The sequence below is a fragment of the Oryzias melastigma genome, linkage group LG24 (genome assembly GCF_002922805.2).
Source record: "Oryzias melastigma strain HK-1 linkage group LG24, ASM292280v2, whole genome shotgun sequence".
Lineage (NCBI taxonomy): Eukaryota > Metazoa > Chordata > Actinopteri > Beloniformes > Adrianichthyidae > Oryzias > Oryzias melastigma.
In genome coordinates, this window is record NC_050535.1 from 14909990 (window position 1) to 14929103 (window position 19114).

At 39.3% G+C, this 19114-nt stretch overlaps 2 protein-coding genes and 1 long non-coding RNA gene across 3 annotated transcripts; 1 reads left to right on the plus strand and 2 right to left on the minus strand.

Moving 5' to 3' along the window:
• Window positions 1-200: 200 nt before the first annotated feature.
• Window positions 201-3289, minus strand: LOC112158105. The gene is made up of 2 exons (XM_024291302.2): window positions 3051-3289; window positions 201-1703 (listed from the first exon to the last, which is right to left on the minus strand). Exons 1-2 carry the CDS (start codon window positions 3067-3069, stop codon window positions 331-333), a joined length of 1392 nt encoding a protein of 463 aa, XP_024147070.1. The 5' UTR covers window positions 3070-3289; the 3' UTR covers window positions 201-330.
• A 1135-nt stretch (window positions 3290-4424) lies between these two features.
• naga (N-acetylgalactosaminidase, alpha) lies at window positions 4425-7619 on the plus strand. Its single transcript, XM_024292001.2, has 9 exons — window positions 4425-4605; window positions 5231-5387; window positions 5465-5605; window positions 5892-6103; window positions 6174-6268; window positions 6344-6505; window positions 6619-6816; window positions 6882-7022; window positions 7115-7619. Exons 2-9 carry the CDS (start codon window positions 5233-5235, stop codon window positions 7304-7306), a joined length of 1296 nt encoding a protein of 431 aa, XP_024147769.1. The 5' UTR covers window positions 4425-4605; window positions 5231-5232; the 3' UTR covers window positions 7307-7619.
• Window positions 7620-15449: 7830 nt separating this feature from the next.
• On the minus strand, window positions 15450-18841 carry LOC112157652. Its single transcript, XR_002921189.2, has 2 exons — window positions 18608-18841; window positions 15450-15986 (listed from the first exon to the last, which is right to left on the minus strand). It is a non-coding gene; the product is annotated as an uncharacterized LOC112157652 (long non-coding RNA).
• Between the last annotated feature and the right edge of the window lie 273 nt (window positions 18842-19114).

Below are 19114 nucleotides of genomic sequence, written 5' to 3' on the forward strand. Positions count from 1 at the left end.
ATCCAAGCAGAGCGCCTCATACTCCTGTGTACACTGCTTTAAATTACATCAAGATCTGCAAAATAGCATCAGGTTTCAGGAGCAAAACTGTCTCCTCCCACACCCACCCCTTCCTTCTGGAAGCAACAGATCCTCTGCTGCCCTACTGGGAAAAAAGGGAGGAAGATCAGACAAAATGAAAAGAGAAAGCTTCAGTTTTTGTCTTTTATTTGTCTTTATTTTTTTATTCAACATAACACACAAATGTCAAAAATTTGAACCTTCGGTGCACATTAGAGGAACATGGCACTAAACTTTCACCAATCAAAACTATCAACTTCTGGTGATTGATCAGTCTCTGTGGTTGTTCGATGTCGTTTCTGCTCTTCCAATCATCCCAGTCAGAGCGCTTCCCAGAGCCAGGGTTATAGCCACCAGAACTCCGAAGGTCCCCAGTGTCCCCAGAGCTGCGGTGCCTAACGCTGCGGCACCGAGCGCCCCGGCACCGATGGGGGCTGCTGCTGCGGTGACCGTCTCCATGCCAATTCCTTTAATTAGCTCCGGCCCTGTGAGGAGGCCCCTTTGCAGGTTCACCTGAGTGTGGAACGGACTTTTTGTTGCGCCAAGAGAAAAAGCTGCAACTGCAATGAGCGCCACTGTCACAAGATCAGATGTTGTCAACAAAGTTGTTTTTAATGCGACCCCTTTAAGGGCTATGAGTGTACCAGCCACGACGGAGCCTAGAACGATTAAAGTGGAGTTTCTAGAATCAAATGTCTGTTTTGCGGCAACACTTGCTGCTCCGAGAGACACCCCTGCAGCGGCTGCTGCTCCTAAAGCTGCTGCTGTGGCGCTTCTGGACTCTAGAGAACACTCCAGAACGGCTCTTAAAGCCATGGATATGGCAACACTAGCTGCAACAGAGATCTTTCCAGCCACTTCCGTTCCCAGTCCAACCATGGCCACCGTTCCCAGGCCAGCTCCCAGCAGCCCCGCCGACAGGAAAGCCACCCAGAGGACTGAATTTAGCATCAACACAACCTCCGTTTCCAGGTCTTCTGCTTTGCCCGTCCCTAAACCCACAGAAAACCCAAGAATTCCCACAAAAACACTGTAGAAAAATATTCTCTCCAATAACTTGCTTCCTGTTTTGGGTCCTTGTGTTACCCTGCTTGTCATGGTCTTTCTGAGAGCGTAAAGGGCTGCGATGGTGAAGATCAGAAATATAAGTCCAAGTATGATGCCCATTTGTCCAAAAACAACACTTAGGTACAGAGTGGTAAAGATTATCAGCAGAGCTGTGGTCATGTCGTTGACATTAGAGAACGAGTAGACGATAAGAACCAAAGCGCCCTGGCTTACGATGTAGATCCATGGTGGAAGGATTCCAACCAGAACTCCGGTGATGATGGCACCTGCCACCACAGAGGTCCCAGCTGTGGCCTCGGTCAGCCAAGGCAACCTCACTCCCGCTTTGAGCATCAGCTTCATCACCGCGGCAGCAAGCAGGAAAGCAGCTCCGAGCGACAACAGTGCAGAGGTGAAGACGAGGCACGCCGTCACCACCGTGACCCCAGTGGAGCCGGCACGTCCGGCAACTCGAGCGGCTGCCTTCAGCAGGACGTCCTTCATCAGGGAGGACTCGACAGCAAACGAGGCGGCTTCTCCAAACACAAACCCAGCTGCGGCGCTGCGGAGGACGGCCTCCAGTAGCTTAAAAGCTCCTAAAAAGACAAAGTACAACATTTTGGGTTATTTCTAAGACATAGTTTCTGCAGAGTGGCAGGAGTTCATTAATAATTTGATCCGGAGTTGTGGGTAGGGCTGTTGGCTCAGAGTTATCCCGCCTCTATTTCTCATCATCCATCTGTTTTACGCTCTCCTGCTAGTCCCCTCACACCTCTCCAACCTAACATTACAGGTGTAACAAAAATGGCGAGCAATATTGGAACTATCCAGTCATACAGGTTTGAGCCAGATTCCTGCTCAGATGAGGAACACAAAGACATATATGGATCTGTTTGTCTACAAGTGGATGCATCAGAATGGAGTTTGTGTATTTTCTATGGAACAAATACACTCGACTAAATGTATTCTCTGCAATAATGAGATGCAATTTTAGGGTTAATTTTCTTTATACATGTCCTCCATCATTAAAAACACCAAAAACACAGTTTCTTCCTTTGTTTTATCAGGGTGGGTCTTTGACAGCAGAAAAGACGCATTATTTTACTTCCAAATCTGTTTAAAATTTTGGATTTTACATTTTATAAATTCGTTTGTAGGTATTGAACCAGTGTCCTTCTTGCTGTGAGGCAAGATCAATCTGTTTCCATGTCTTTTCTAATTTACTCAAATTTCTTCTTTTCCCTCTAAGTATTTTTTCCAAGAAGTGATCATACCTTTTCAATACAGCACTTAAAAAAACTGGACTGTCCACTTCTCTTATAAAATGGATTTAAATGAATAGAATCCAAACATAGGTTTCAAAGTGAAATGTAATAGATGTATTATAAGGTTACATTTATTGCAAATGTGTCATTTTTTTGCAGCACTGAGACTTGCAAAATATTCATAATTATTAAACTAATTATAAATGTTCAATGTAATCTTGTTTGATGTTCTTTGTAGTGGAAATTTTTGAAGATGACAAAAGGATTTGACCCTTTTTAAAGGTTTTTTCCCCTTCCAACACTTAGATTTATTCATACTGTGACCTGCTTCTGTCCCTTTAAGAGCAAAATGAAAGAACCTCCGAGCTGAAACCTAAAACCAGGAAGTGTGTCAAAAAACTCCTAAGAACAGCAAACATTTCAACGGAGCGTCTCCGCTTCATTAAACCTGCGTCTGTTTCTGTGAAACCCTGCACACACACTTCTTATTCTGCTCCATATCTTCAGGAGTCCTGAGAAACAGCTGCAGCTATACCATTCATTCACCTCCCAAGAGCAGTTTAAGACCTCAGAGAGGCTGTTTGGTATTAGAGATCTGACTTTCTAAAAATCTCAACTACTTCATTTTATTTTGCTTCTGGCTGGTTTCTACAATTTATAAATATGTTCTTATCTTACCCAGGCTTGATTCTGCCATATTGCTTCACTGCAGCAGGGAGCCATCCTGGAAGCCCCGCCTCAAATGATGTGATGTCACTAGACACTTCTTGTAGGTTGAACCAATCAGGCGAGAGGAGAGAAGCAGGAAGACCCTAAAATAAATCCAGTGACCCATAGATTCATTTGTGGATCATGGTTTAAAGCATGACCATCAATAGTGATATTTCAGGAACAACATATTGTTTTTGCATAGGTAGTAAGAAATTATTATTTACATTGCCTTTTATTAATGAAACATCTACAGTTGATGATACAAAAAAAATATGATGATAATTTATGCAGGTTTGAAAAATGCATTGTATTTTGAAAAATTTCATTTGAGTGTATTGCAAAAATACTAAATCCTCCTTTATTATAATGTCAAGTCAATCACACTTTATAAAAGACAAGATTCCTTGCAAGATAAATTCTTACTAAAAAAAAATATACCATTAAAAAGTAGTACACATGAAGTTTATTCTTAGATTAATTACAAATATAGCAAATATAGTTCTATATGTGTAGAATACAAAGAATACTAACTTAATACATATTTAGACTAAATTGGAACAGTTTTAGTTACATATATTCTGGAACATGAAAAATAAACTGCTTTACTTTTAGGATGGAATTGCTATGCTTGTTCACAATCACTGAAAAAACAGAAACAAAAAACAAATAAAAAAAACGAACTTTTTATGTGAGTAATATTTTTTTAAAGCAAAGCTACTTATACTTCTTGTAAATTCTTGTAAATGTTTGGGGGGTGAATACCTGCTTTATAAAGTTAAATAAACAAAGTAAAATAGAATGGATAAATATTGTTTATTGGAGTCTAACTTAGTGACTTAGTTACAAGTTTTAAGATGTAGGTTTTTTATTAGAATTAAACAATTGTCATTTTTGTGTTTAAAACATTGAAACAATTATCCATTTATTTTATGATTGTATGTGCGTTAATAGTTTTTGGGGATTATTTTCATTTCTGGTGTTCATTTAAATCTGTTCTGTTGCAAAATTATATATATATATATGGTTTAATTTCACACTCTGTAACAGTCTGTTTGACTTAGTATTTTATGTGATAATAACCCTGAGCAAGTTTTCATATTCATAAGAGTACATTTTCAAAAACTTCAACAGTTTTTAATAATATTTTATGAAGAGATTTGTTTATGTTCAAATTAATTGTAATTCATTAAAATAAAAAAAATGTCTTGTTTTGTTTACTTTAGTTAAAGACAATAAGTTATATCAAAACCATTGACAGTCAATGATCAAAAAACCCTTAGTGTTTTTTTAAATCTTTTTTTACCCTTCCGTTTCCGGTTTCCGGTTCTGTGGTCACCTGACTCGTGTCCTGAAGCACATGACATCCTCTTCCTGTATTTATCCTGGTTTTGCCTGAGTTTGTTGCTTTTGTTTACAGTTTCTCCGTGAGGAATGAATGAAGACTTTTGAGTTTAAAAAAAGGGACAACAGGACAATACTTTTTGTTTTTTATTTTCTGTTCTTTAAACGAACCTTCATTTAGGTAAGTTCACGAGGGCAAAAGAAAATTTAATCTCAGAATAAAATCCGCATACACGCATTTTAAATTATTTCTTAATATTGTGTTTGCCTCAGAACAGTATCATTAGAACTTTTTTTTAGTGCACAACTTTACGTGTTTTGAATGAATCTGTCTCAGGGTTGCAGTTGAGTCACCTGGCAGGTTGTTTTTTTTTTTGTCTCGCAGCTCAGTCACACCCTGTCAGGTGATAAGCAGGTGCTTAAACTTATGTGTCATGTCTTCTTTATACACTAGATCCGGACAGTTCTCACAGGCTAAAATAAAAAACTGAAAATTGTTCCACAGAAATCTTTGCTGGATGAGACAGAAATCTCTTCAGATCAGTCTCACAGTGACAGATATCCAGATTTTTTACAATAATTTGTTGACTGGTGGTCCCTGCACCACAAGGGAAAAGATCACCAGAGCTCTGTGACAGCTACTTAGGAAAAAACTGCATCAAGATAAAAAATGCCATGTGCATTCAAAACTACTTACCTCCTACATAAATGATTAAATAAAATCTATAATAGCTTCCTGAAGCTTTTCCTGATTTTGGTATTGTTTTTAATCTTCAACACCATTTTTTTTGTTGTCTTCTCTGTAGAAATGCATTTTTTCCTGCTTGTTTTTGCCTGTGCGCTCTATGGATCCACCTTTGCCCTCAACAACGGACTGATGAGGACGCCTCCCATGGGCTGGTTAGCCTGGGAACGGTTCCGCTGCGACATTGACTGTCAAAATGACCCCAAAAACTGCATCAGGCATGCAATTTCTTTCCAAATCTACCACAGTCGTAATCGCTGTGGTAAACGGGGTTTTGATCTCTTCCTTTTTCCAGTGAAAATCTGTTCATCGACATGGCGGACAGACTTTCAGAGGACGGCTGGAGGGAACTTGGCTACGTTTACGTCAACATAGATGACTGCTGGTCCTCCATGGAGAGAGATGGGAACGGGCGGCTGCAGCCTGACCCCAAGAGGTAGGAGCAGTGCCACCTTCAAATGCATCAACCTGCGGATGTTTGGCTGCAGTGTGCAAATCTAATCTGTCAGTCATATGACAAACAAACCAGATTAATCAGTAACTGCACTCCAGGTATCTGGGTTGCAGCTTCAGCACAAACCTGATAACCTTTAAATTAGCTGCTAAGTGGCATTACATGGATTTACCAACCTGCCACTGCAGTAAAATTGCATCTCGCCTATCAAAAAATAAAGAGAAACCCTGCAGGTTGATTAATGTTGGTTCTGTTTCAACACACTCAGGTTTCCGGGAGGAATCCATAAGCTGGCTCGCTACATGCATGACAGAGGTCTGAAGCTGGGCATCTACGGGGACATGGGCACCCACACATGCGGGGGGTATCCTGGCACCACGCTGGATAAAATCCAAATCGACGCGCAGACCTTTGCCGACTGGGAGGTGGATATGCTTAAATTTGACGGCTGTTATTCCAACTTCACCGAGCAGGAGCAGGGTATGGAAGTCTGAGGGGAGCCACGTTCTTGTTTTAGATACGAATTGTAAACACCTTCTGGCTGTGGCAGGTTACCCCCTCATGTCCAAGGCTTTAAACGCCACGGGCCGTCCCATTGGCTACTCCTGCAGTTGGCCTGCCTACTGTGGTGGACTCCCACCGAAGGTATGTTTGCTTCTAACAAAAGGATTTTTAAGGATACAGACTTTCCTGTACTTTTATATTCATTGATGTTTTCAGGTAAATTACACTCAACTTGGCGAGATCTGCAACCTGTGGCGTAACTATGACGATATCCAGGACTCTTGGGACAGTGTGCTGACCATCGTAGACTGGTTCTTTGATAACCAGGATGTCCTACAACCTGCAGCGGGACCTGGGAGGTGGAACGACCCCGATATGGTTTCTATCAGCCCTCAAACTACTAAATTAAATAAATAAAAAATAGTTATTTTGAGTTTTTTAAGTTTTAAAGATGTAGTTTATTAATGTTAGGAATTCTCCTCCCACCCCAGCTGCTCATTGGTGACTTTGGCCTCAGCTTGGACCAGTCTCGTTCTCAAATGGCGATCTGGGCAATCATGGCCGCTCCTCTTTTCATGTCCAATGACCTTCGCACCATCAGCAGTGAAGCTCGGAACATCCTGCAGAACAAGATGGTCATCAGCATCAACCAGGACCCCATGGGGATGGCGGGAAGACGCATTTTGAAGGTGGGACATTTCTGTTTTAGTTGGTTGAGATAAAAAGTTTTTAAAAATATGAATATTTATAACAGGAGAAAAGTGGCATCGAGGTGTTCTGGCGCCCGCTGTCCGACAATGCTAGCGCCTTGGTGTTCCTCAGCAGGCGCACTGACATGCCCTATCGCTACACATCCTCCCTGCGCCAGCTCAACTTCACCGCAGGCAGCTACAAGGTGTGTCCTTAAAAGCCCATCTGCTCCACCCAAGTTGCTTCATTTATTTGTTTAATTTCGCAAAGTTTAATCTTTTTTTTGCTCCTCTGTAGATCGTCGACGTGTTTACAGGGAAGATGGCCTCCCTCAAAGACTCCACAGACTTTGTGGTGTCGGTGAACCCCACAGGCGTGGTCATGTGGTACGTCTCTGCGCCAGCGAGAGCAAACCTCTACCACCTCCGGAGAGGCCAGGAAGTCCATGGATTTGCCGAGGAGAGCAATAGTCCTCATATTTTCCTTTGAACGTTTCTCTACTTAACATCACTTTTTCTCCTGTTTGCTGAAAGAAAATGAAAATATTTGAACACTCTCAAATCCTTTACAGCTGGCTTTTCTTCTCTGCCACTTTGTGCAAATTAGTTTTTTTTTTTTTTTACACTGAAGTACTTTTGATTTTTTAAAATATTTTTTGCCTTTGTTTTCACAGTTAAACTTAACTCAGGAATAGGAATCAATATTTTTAAATAAATAATGTGAAAATGTAATCAGGCTTCAGAAGTTTGAGGTGAATGTCGCTGCTGATACTGCGGTTTTTTACAGAATGATTTTTGTAATCAATATTTATATATATAATAAATGCTTATTTAAAAAAAAAGATGTTGGCTGTCAACTTTCATTAATACTATGTAACATTTTAAATATTGTCACATGTTATGGTAAAAGATATACATTTTTTATACACAAAAATCAATTTAAAACCCTAAATTGTTTTGGCAAAACTTTATTGATTTGAGTTTTTTTCTCTTACTGCAGTTATTAAAATAATTTTGGAGCCCTTACCACTTTGTGCTTGATAAAGTAAGACAAATAAAAGGATTTAATCTTAAAGAAAAACAAAAACATTGAACAGAAGACCCTTTTGGCTTCTGTGTCAATATTTTAGATTAAAAAAAGAACAATCACTTTACATTATCTGGATAAGTTTAAAAATATTTAATAAAAATGCATTTTATCTACAGCTATACACTAAAATTACTTGGCAGCCAAAACATTTTTTGCGAATTCTTTTAATCAAATTAATTGGGGTTTTTATGCAATTTCACATTTATAGTTCAAGTTTTTTCAATATAAACAGATCATAAAGTCATCTTTGAAGTTTGTACTTCTTTGTTTTAGTAGCTTTATTAATAATGGTTTAAAAATAGTATTCGTTATTGCCATATTTGAATTTTTATTCAGATATTTTTTATGTTTTTATAGTCCTTGCAGTCACATTTCTCGTCTTCAAACCCTTTTCCACAAACTACAAGTTTCAATTGTGTATTTTGTGTTCAGCTTAGTGAGATTGTAGCAGACTATTTTTGGTCAAAAACACAAAAAAGTCGAGAAAAGTGACTAATTCAGCCAACATAAACACGTGGAGGCATCCGGAGCGTCTGGTTCTTGAGTTTATGTTTATACTGGCTGACTGTGGAGGTCTTTTTCTTTGAAGAGCAGTTACACTGTCATGTATAAATTAATGTCACGGGGAGTTTTATTTTTAGTGTGGAGACTTTATGTCTCCAGGTGGCTTTATGTGTTATTTATTCTTTCCAAGACTTAAAGCTTCAAAAAAAAAATCTTCTTCATGTTTCAGTTTTTTCCATGATCCTTCTTTACCAGTAGAGGGCAGCACTGACCTTTAAACTGTCATGTAACAACCAACAGATTCATTCACTGGCAAAAAAAAAAAAAAAAAAAAAAAAATGCACCTGCTCATGAGCACAAGCACAATCGGCTCATTCAGCTCACTGCTGTGATTTATTATCGTGCATTACATTGTTGCAACTCTTTTTAGCTTTAATTCGTCCTTGATTCCTTCATCGTTTTCATTGTGTTCATTGGCGTTCACCCCTCCCCGTTTCTCCTCGTCCTCCCACTTTCTGCTTGTGCACGTCACCTCTGACCTTGGCCTTAAAGCACACTGTTTGCCCAAACTCTTAACGCGGCGGCGCGCGAGTGCGCGGCTTGCAGACACATGTATGCAGAACGGGAGTTAACTTTGAGGCATGCATGCATACGTGCATGTCTCTTCTAGTTCACTTCAGGCCAGATCGGCTGTGTGTGGGAAAGGAGATCTTCTCCTTCTTCTCTTCCCCTTTCAGTCGGCTCAGATATCCGTTTGCTGGCCGAATACAACACACCTCTCCCTGTCCTGGTCTGCACCGCTTGGCAGCGTGTCATGGGAGAAGAGTGAGGGGAGTTATGACCGAGATAATGAGAGAACAGTGCATGGAGGATTTGGGCAGAGGAAGGAGGGGAACCTCAAAAGTCTATTAGAAGGTGCAAATGAGCAAAGAGAGAGAAGGGAGAGAAAGCCAGGGAGCGGGTAAGGGAGGGGTGAGGAGAGCGTTCCTGCCGATGCTCACGTAGGCCCACAGCTGCAGAGAGGCGCAGTTGCCACGTCTTTGTGGCGCACCAACACCCCTAACTCAGATCTGCTGACCCCCCCTCCTTCAGCTATCCCTTTTGGGTTTGTCACGCTGCTAGTCACACTCCCTGCCTCGCGCCTCCAAAATCCAATGCAGATAAAGGGGTTTTTGAGGACTTATAGCTGCACTGGGGCAGCTGGGATGCAGACAGGACTTTCTATATAAACCAGAATATTTGCAAACTCCTAAAATGAAGCAGAACATTAAAAAAAAATAAAAATAAACCAGAGGCAGCAAAACAGAAACGAGACAATGTCACGACATCTGCAGTTTTTCAGGGAAAGTATCAGTCTGGGGCCACAGTAACTCGCTCCAAGAGAAGCAGACAGTATGTCACTGCATCCCGACTCCTCCGGAGTGAAATCACCACCCTCTGATGCTGCCAGGTCATTCCATTACCACCCCATAATCTGATCCACTGCATGGAGGGTGTTGCACACTGTAATCCCATCCCACTCCATTCATCGTATTGTTTTGATCCGCTTTGACCCTAAGCCTACAGTGCATCCAAACGCATTCAACCATCTTAAACATGCTCAAGACATGTAAATGTACATTATTTACTGGATGTGTAACATGTATGTATGTAAATGACAATAAAACGTAAAGGAAGGAGTGGTAAAAATGAGATTAAAGAAGACATTGATTGGAAAAGACCCACCAGGATGTAATAAAGTGGGCAAACGAACTCTAACTATAATAAACTATATCAAAAGGCTTCCAAGTGTCTAGAAATTACACATACTAACGGAAAATATTTGACCCTATACATCAAAATTCATGCAAATCTTGTTTGCAACACCATCAAAACTTTTGAAAGATATATAGAGCATCCATTCTGACAATGTATATATACAGTATATATATATACAGTATATATATATATCTCAAGGCTTTTAATGTTTAAAACTCAAAGTGAAACACTAAAACGCTGAGGATTTGTTCCTACTTTTATTTTGAAAGGTCAAGTTTTTCACTTTACTGTCCTGAGGAGAAACAACTACTGAAAAAAACTATGATTACAACAATAACTAAAGGTAGTGCCAAAATGCTGTTCAATCAAAACTGATTTTTACAAGTGAAATTAGTAAAAACAAAACAGAAAGAGATGCTTTCGAATTTTGTACCTTTTTTGTTTGTTAATATTTAACAGTAAAAAGATAAAAACAGAGCAAAAGTTAAATGTGCTGCCCTTACCTCCACATTATTTTGACTTGTTTGGCTAAACTTTTGACATCTATGTCAATGATATTTTACTCTTTCCACCAGTTGTTCCATTATTGTAGGTTTCTATGGAAATACTTCTATTTTACAGTAAAAGTTGGGTAATAATTATCTTGTATGAATCACTGATTTCTCACTTCCTGTCTCCTAAGATTCCTTCAAGTCCAGACATGACACCTCATCACAATTTAAGCAAAGATGGAAAGTCTACCAAGCGTTAGTTAACAGGAACTTCTAACTAATGCCTCCCTCGGTGGGGCTTTGACGTCTTTTTTCCCCTTCTTGTTTTACTCGCTCATGTGTTTGCAGATGACCAGACGCCGCCTCCCCTCGCCGCATTTGGTTGTCCTCTGTTGGACTCTGTGACCCGTCAAGGAAGCAGACAATGTGCACAAGGATTATCTGTTGGATTTAGCTCCTCCTTGAATCTGAAAGACTTCTGATTGATCTCCTGGTTCTGTTGTGCATTGAGGAATGCTACAGCAGAGGACGCCACTCATGGAAATTATTTTAGCTGGAGTCCAAAAATATATAATAATCTCTGCAAGGGTGCATGCAAATCGAGTAAATGCAGGACGTATTACGTCTGTTATAAGAAGGGAGTCTAGTGACTCATTCATCCATGCCTCACTGGAGTTTTACACTTTCGCATTTCCTGTCTGATTCCACCAAACTGTATGTGTGACTCCCCCGTGGATGCCATTTTTTATGAATGAATGTCTGGATCGTCCACCAGTGGCTGCTGTTGACTCAGGAGAAACGGGGGCGCCTGGTAACTGTTTCCATGACGCTGCTGTGTACGAGGCAGGCAGCACGTTGCTGAGCTGTAGAGTTCGCATGGCAACCGGCCAATATGTCAGCTGCCTTCCTACTGGCAGCCTGTGTGGGTCAAAGTCGGAGACTGCGGCCAAAAGTGCTTTCTCTCCTGTGCACTTACACACACACACTGTATTATGATCTCATGCATCACCTTTCAACTCATTTTATAAATGTTTTTCAGATTTGACACAGTCACTCCTGATCTTATTTTTCTGCATTTCTCCCGTCTTCTGCAGATAAATATCCACATCCAGGACCACACATGCTAGTCCGAACACTCTCCTCCAGACTGTTTTACATCTGCAAGAGTGTGTGTGGTCATTCCATTCCCTCAGTAACCACACTGTCTGAGGTTCCCTCCTCAGATCCTTTCTGGGCAGCAGAACAAAACCCATCTTTAGTTTCTGTAGCTGGAGACAAGCACAGCCAACACAGCAGCAGGATTTGGCCCAAGCTGGTTCCACGAAGAATAGCCGTTAAGAACTGGAAAGAGCAGGTGGAGGAGAATTCAGTGTTTGTATTTCTTTTACATATTTTCCCCCAAGTGTGTATGTGGCAAGTTTTGAACAGGCTGCAGATATTTGATAAGCATTTGCACAGCAGCAGTTTCTGTCTTCCGATAACAGCTGTATTTAAGGGGGTAAAACCCAACAAACAGCATGACGCTGTAGAAAACTTTGTCCGGATGAATTTGCAAAAGAAAAACCCGTGAGGGTAGGTCAATAAAAATAGAGGCATGATCGGTCAACTATGCTTCTCTTAACCTTTACTCCGGTCTGAGCATGCGCGCTCAAGATTTTGTGTCTATTTTTGTTGGTGTCTATCAGCATTTGGACCTTCTCTTTTTTCTGCAGCTGGATTCCTCGACCCTCATGATCTCCGACTGTATATCTATAGCGCTGTTGGTTGTTGTAATCTTTGATAGATCACATGGTGTTCACAATAAATTAATTTAGTCGTAGGATTTGATTTGATGTGTTTTTTTGGTGGACAAATGAAAATGGTCTCAGGTCTCAGAGAGTTTTGCACCGGATGCCCTTCCTGACAAAACCCTGTATTTTATCCGGGCTGGGGATGGGACAGGGAGATCCAAACTCAGGGTCCCTTGTGGCTACATAGTGAGGCACAAGGGATCCACACTTGAACAAGCACCAGTTTCCCTTGGGATCAATAAAGTTTATTGTCTATTGTCTCATCATGCCCCCTTGGAATCGATCCCTGGTTACCCACATGCCAGAATATAGGTTGTACCTAAAAGGGAAAAGTTGGGAGAAAAACTGAACCTATATGAATGGATGTAGACCCAACAGTGAAGGTAAACATGAGTAACTTGAGTTTCATCTTTTGCTTTAGTCCAGGGGTCGGCAACCTTTAACAGTAAAAGAGCCATTTGGGCTTGTTTTCTTTAAATAAATATGAATTATGTCTACTTTTTAACACGAACAAAAGCAAAAATATAAAAAGAAACTAGTATTTCTCAAAATTGAATTTTTTTTAAACGTTTTTACCTTTTACTTTTAGTAGATGCTAAAATATTAGCGTAACTCCAAATTAGCATAAAACAATTCATTAGAGGCCAAATTAGCCAAAAAAAAAAAAAGCTAGCCTGTTGCTCAGTTACTAGCTGAACTCCTAAATGGCCTAAAATTCCTCAGTAAACTAAATTACTCAAAGAAGTCATCCTGGTTCTAAAATAGAAGCTAAACTCTAAATTATTCCAAAAAACTTCAGTAGATAACAAATTAGCCAAAGACATCTGCACTGCATGTTGCTAAATTATTAGCAAAACCTTAAATTAGCATAAAATTTATCAGTAAACTATGTTAGCCTGTAGCCTGTTGCTAAAATAGAAGCTAAACTCTAAAATACCCTTAAAAGCCCAGTAGATAACAAATTAGCCAAAAATGCTAAAATAATAGCTAATCTCTAAATTTTTAAAAATGACTATTTTACCCCTGCTTTAGTCCAATCCACACGTGCACCTGTGACCTGTATTGCATCTGTTTGGGTTGTCAGGGCCTGTAGAGGGTCGTAGAGTGCAGGTATGTCTTGCAGTGTGATCACTTCAAAGTACCTTACGACAATGGAATGTGCGATTGTTGTGCATGTGCTTAGTGTGCTGAGAAGGATTGGTCAGGATAATGAAAGTTGCACACACTTATTTCGCATGTCCCACGCCGTCTTATGGTGTCCTTACGCCACGCTCTAGTTCAGGGATCTGCAACCTGTGGCTCTTTTATCTCTCCATGGTGGTTCTCTGGGTGAAGAAAAATAAAAATAGTAATTTTCAATAATTTGGAGATTAGTTATTAATTTCGCAGCATGCTAACATTTTTGGCTAATTTGTTATCTGCTAGGGTTTTTAGACTATTTTAGAGTTTAGCGTCTATTTTAGCAACAGACAAACATTTTTGACTAATTTATTTATGATGAATTTTATGCTGATTTGAGGTTTGGCTAATAATTTAGCAACATGCAGATGTTTTTGGCTTTGTTATTTACTGAAGTTTTTTTTTTTTTTTTTGTGGATAATTTAGAATTTAGCTTCTATTTTAGAACCAGTCTGACTTTTTGGAGTAATTTAGTTTACTGAGAAATTTTAGGCCATTTAGGAGATCAGCTAGTAATTGAGCAATGAGCTAGCTTTTTTTTTTGGCAAATTTGGCCTCTACTTAAATGTCTTATGCTAATTTGGAGTTAAGCTAATATTTTAGCAATATGCTAACATTTTGGGATAATTTGTTACCTACTTGAGTTTTTAGGCTAGTTTAGAGTTTAGCTTTTATTTTATCAACATTTTTGGCTGATTTAATTTTCTGAGGAATCTTATGCTAATTTGGAATTCAGCTAGTAATTAGGCAACGAGCTAGCTTTTTTGCTAATTTGGACTCTACTACATTTTGAGAAATGCTAGTTTGTGCTAAAAAATAGACATAATTCGTATTTATTGAAAAAAATAAAAATAAATAAATAAAAGATGACCATGAATGCAAATCCAAATTTCCTAAATGCTAAAGTAAGACTATACGGCTCCTTCTAGGTTTTGATCAGTAGAAAACAAGCACAGATGGCTCTTTTACTGTTAAAGGTTGCCGACCTCTGATCTAGTTGTTAGTAAGGTGCTTGCACTGGCTTCTTACTGACTGCTTGCAAATGCTGCATGCATGAGGTGTGCACATGATGTGTGGAATGCCCTCACAAACTACATTCTGATTGTCTAATTTCCTAATTTCTAACAGTCGGGTGTTGCACAAGTATCGCTTGATTGGCATTAATGGACCCCTTGTGCAGTCCTTAGAATTTAGGGAGGTAAAAAAAGGAAGTAGCCACACAACGGGCCTGCACCTCCTCCACAAGACCCTTACTTAATAGTCGACAAACTGCTGCACATCTTCAGAGGATTTAACCAAAGAGCTCCTGCTGTCCTGGAACTTCACCATCATGTCTCATCTCACCAGATCAGTCACTGCAACGGAGAGAACTGCTCTCTCTGTAAAGGGCAGTAACATCTGGAACAGTCAGTGTACCCCTCCCCCCTTAAGAAAGTACCAAAGTGTCAATACATGTAAGAAGCAACTTAAAATTGTGTTTAAATCCACACAAAAATGCACACACTCTTGAAGAGGCAATGTCAAACAACTGCATGAATCTGAAAATGCAAATGTTGTATTTCAGTGTTGGATGAACATCACATTTTAACTGTTTAAGTTGTTTATTTTAACTTATCAATTGACATGTCAATTTTTTCCTAAAAGTGTAGAAACCATTCTATTTGAACCCTCAAACTCTTACTAAATTTTGCTAATTGTCATTATTATTATTACTACGTTGAAAATTAGCTTAGCATCTACTGACACATTTACAGAAATGTTCATCAATGTGCACTCTCCCTGTTCAAATAAATATTAAATGAAAAATAATAAAACAACATATCAGGATAACTCTACGAGGCTGAACTCTTACAGAACAGAAAAACAATATAAATACAATAACCACAGATGACAATAAAATCATAGTTTTAACATTTACTGATAAGGTGAAAAAAGCAGTCAGTATGTTATAATAACAACCAATGATTTTCTTAAAATACTAATGATTCTGCTGTTCTTAGATTCATATTTGCAATTCAATGTCACCTCTTTCCTTCCATCTATCCATCCATCCATCTATCCATCCATCCATCTATCCATCTGTCTATCTTTCTTTCTTAAAGTAAGACGAGAAAGACACAGAAACCTATTTGACGTGACGAACGTTCCAACAAGTGTTTTAACAAATGATGAAGATTACTTTTCAGCCTCTAATCTTGACTGTATCAGCAAAAAGAGTCATCCAAAATCACTTCTAGTCCACAGACAGGATGTGAGAGACAGAAGCTGCAGAAAGCGCCTGGCTGTCGTTCAGGTCAGCGACAGTGCCGATGTACACTCCTGGATCTACGAGCAGCATGACTTCAGGAAAACACACAGCTATAAAAGGAAAGAGAAGAGAAAAGTAAGAGAGATTGCTTAAACTAAATCCAGGGACAACATGACAAGTTATGAATCAGATACTATGAAGAGATATTGTAACTGGTCTATTCTTTTCCAGGATAAATGTTTAACTTATTTCAGTTGCACAGACCTTTGTGGCATTTTCAATCATGTGTTATTTGTTTCAATGAAATGGAAATAATAAATAAATAAAACATCTTCAAAATCATAAAATAAATTGTTGGCTTTCAAAAAGTTAATAATCAATATTTGTAAAACATGTTACTCCTAATTATGAGGCTATAGTGTATGTTTACAGTCATAACTACGGTGGCCCTGAAGTACAAATCACATCGACAAACACAAACACATTTTAATACAATGTATCATTTTTAATTAACTAAGGCGAATGACAAACATTGTTTCAATGTATTGTTTAATGTTCAATAAATTAAAACAAAACCCCCCAAATTATGTCAATTTAACGGTATGTCGTAAACTAACCTCATTCACTTGAATCTATCGTTTTTCTCCGTCCTGTGAATTTTGTGCTGCTTCAAACCTCAAACGTGCAAAATAAACCGTAAAACTAAAACGAAATTTCAAACTTTTAGACGGACAGTAAACGCGTGTGCTCAAATTGAAAAGGTGTTTTTGTTCGTCTCTTAAAGCGGTATAGAAGAAACACAACATCATTTTGTGGTTCCGCTCTAGATGATGGAGCTAAACATGTTTACTGTGTTCTACTGAAAGCAGTGGCGCCTCCAGGAATTGTTCCTGGGGGTGGTAGCTGGGGTGGAACTTTAAATCTTGGGGTTATACACCAAAACATGACCTATATTTTCTAAAGTCATTCTAAAATATCAGAACATATCTGCTGATATACTTTGATGTATTGTGTCTATATTTCATGTTAGTAATGTGCATAGATGAATAAAAGTACAGTTAACATTTTGTGTTGCACAAAAATTGAGTTTTATTTTCCAATTAGACATAGGAATCACCATGGACTGTGATGGTTGCAGATGATTTTGTGATTTTTTACTGAGAGCAGCCATGAAACAGTGGGACTGAAGAAAAGACAGGAAGCAGAGCTGGAGGTAGCAGAGATGAAGATGCTGAGGTTCTCTTTGGGAGTGACCAGGATGGATAGGATCAGGAATGAATCCATCAGAGGGACAGCACATGTTAGAGGTTTTGGAGATCAAGTCCAGACTGAGATGGTTTGGACATGTTCGGAGGAGAGACAGAGAAGATATTGTTTGAAAGATTCTGAGTCTAGAGTTGCAGGAAATAGGTCTAGAGGAAGACCAAAGAGGAGGTTTATACAAGAGGAAAGGATGCAGAAGACAGTTAGATGGAGCAAACTCATTGGCTGTGGAGACCCTGAAGGGAAAGCCCAAAAGGAAAAGATGATTTAAACACACAGGAGAAAAATTACATTCTCCAGGGAAAAGTTATAAACTAAAAAGTAACTTTAAAAAAGTGCATTAGCAGATAAAGATCTACATGTCCTCCACAGAATTTTCCTATTTATCCAAATATTTCTTCCTTGTGTTCCTGTACAGCATTTATTTTATTTATTTTTAATAGTTGTTCCAGTTTTTAAAATGTACTCTTACATTTAAATGTAAACTCATGTGGTTCATTCGTGAAGAAATGAACTTTTTAGTGAAGGTCGGCTTTGGACCCTTCTGTTTGGAGAATGACTTTTATTAAATGATATTCAGATCTTAGATGGAGGCTATTTGATATTCCAACTTAAAATGAAATAAAAAAAAATGTGGGGGCTGTTCAATATTCCAACTTAAAATGAAATGAACAATTTAAAAAAAACATGTGGGGAAGGCATAGGCTGGTAGGGCCCAAGTGAGCGTGCTTCACCTGATTGCACATGCTGATGCAACCATTGACCGACGGCTCGGCTGAGTATGCCTACCAGTCTGACCTGCCATCCGGTCAGACCTGCCCGCCTTCCCTGCTACTGATCCCGTCAGCACTGAGGATCAGTATCACACGGAGCAACTCCCAGCGCTAAGAGAAGCTCAAGGGGGGTTTGGTCACGATCGGTATTTATACCCATCCTATTATCAGACTTGTAAACACATGGTTTTGTTCCCAGCGCGTTTTTGACAAATTTGGATTAAATACATTATGTTTGTTACTTCTAAATAAAAATGAAGAAAAATAAGCATGATTTTAAAGTTTTTTTCCTTTTACAAAAATACATTTTGAGCCGCAGTGCATGCTGGGAAACGTGACGCCATTCCGGAAACCTAGTAATGTTAGGTTTGCCTTGCTCCGCACCTACTTTTATTCAAAAAGTTGTGAAAACCAACCTGACTTTGTAAAGTTTACTTTTGAATATTTTTTTCTGATCTTCTGTGATCGCCATGGAGAAAAAAACGTGAATATTCGTCTGCAGCTAACTCCGACATTGCTGGAGTTAGCTCAGGCGCTAGCTAGCACTATTTAAAGGATGCTGATGGTGACCGACATCTTTGAGTTACAATTACTCCAAGTAAGCCACCTGTATCAAAGACAAGGCTCAGAACCAGACTGCATCCTCATCTAAAGATGACATAGCCACAACTGTTGAAAATACAGCAATCTCCTACCGCATTTTGTGGTTATCAGTGGTTGGAAATAGTGATGTGACGTTCTGTTTCGAAGCTTCGAGGCGTGTGTGGAGTAGTGGAGGAGGAGCTTCCGCGAAGCGCGTGTTGAGACCATTGACTGTAAAAATAATGGATTTAGCAAGCTATGTCCCCCCTTGGAAATGCATTAGGTGTGTTTGAGACCCCGCAGCGCCTCGCCTGCATCGTCGGCGAGACTAGCTGCTGCAGGAGGGGGCGGAGAAAGGCGCCTGAGATGAGGGCGAACGACGAGACTGTACAAGAACAAGGAGTTGGGGGTTGTCCTTAACATTCGGCTGAAAGTTAATAAGCCACTCCTCCTAGTATGATTTGTGCTGTTGTGTCTTTTATATTAATTTTAAACATATTTTAGAGTAAAACAGTTAAAAAAAATAGCCGCAGGATTCATTAGATGTACACTGTCCCAAATAAATACATAAAATTAAATTAAAGTTAAGTTTTAGAGGCAACCATAACAAATATGACCAC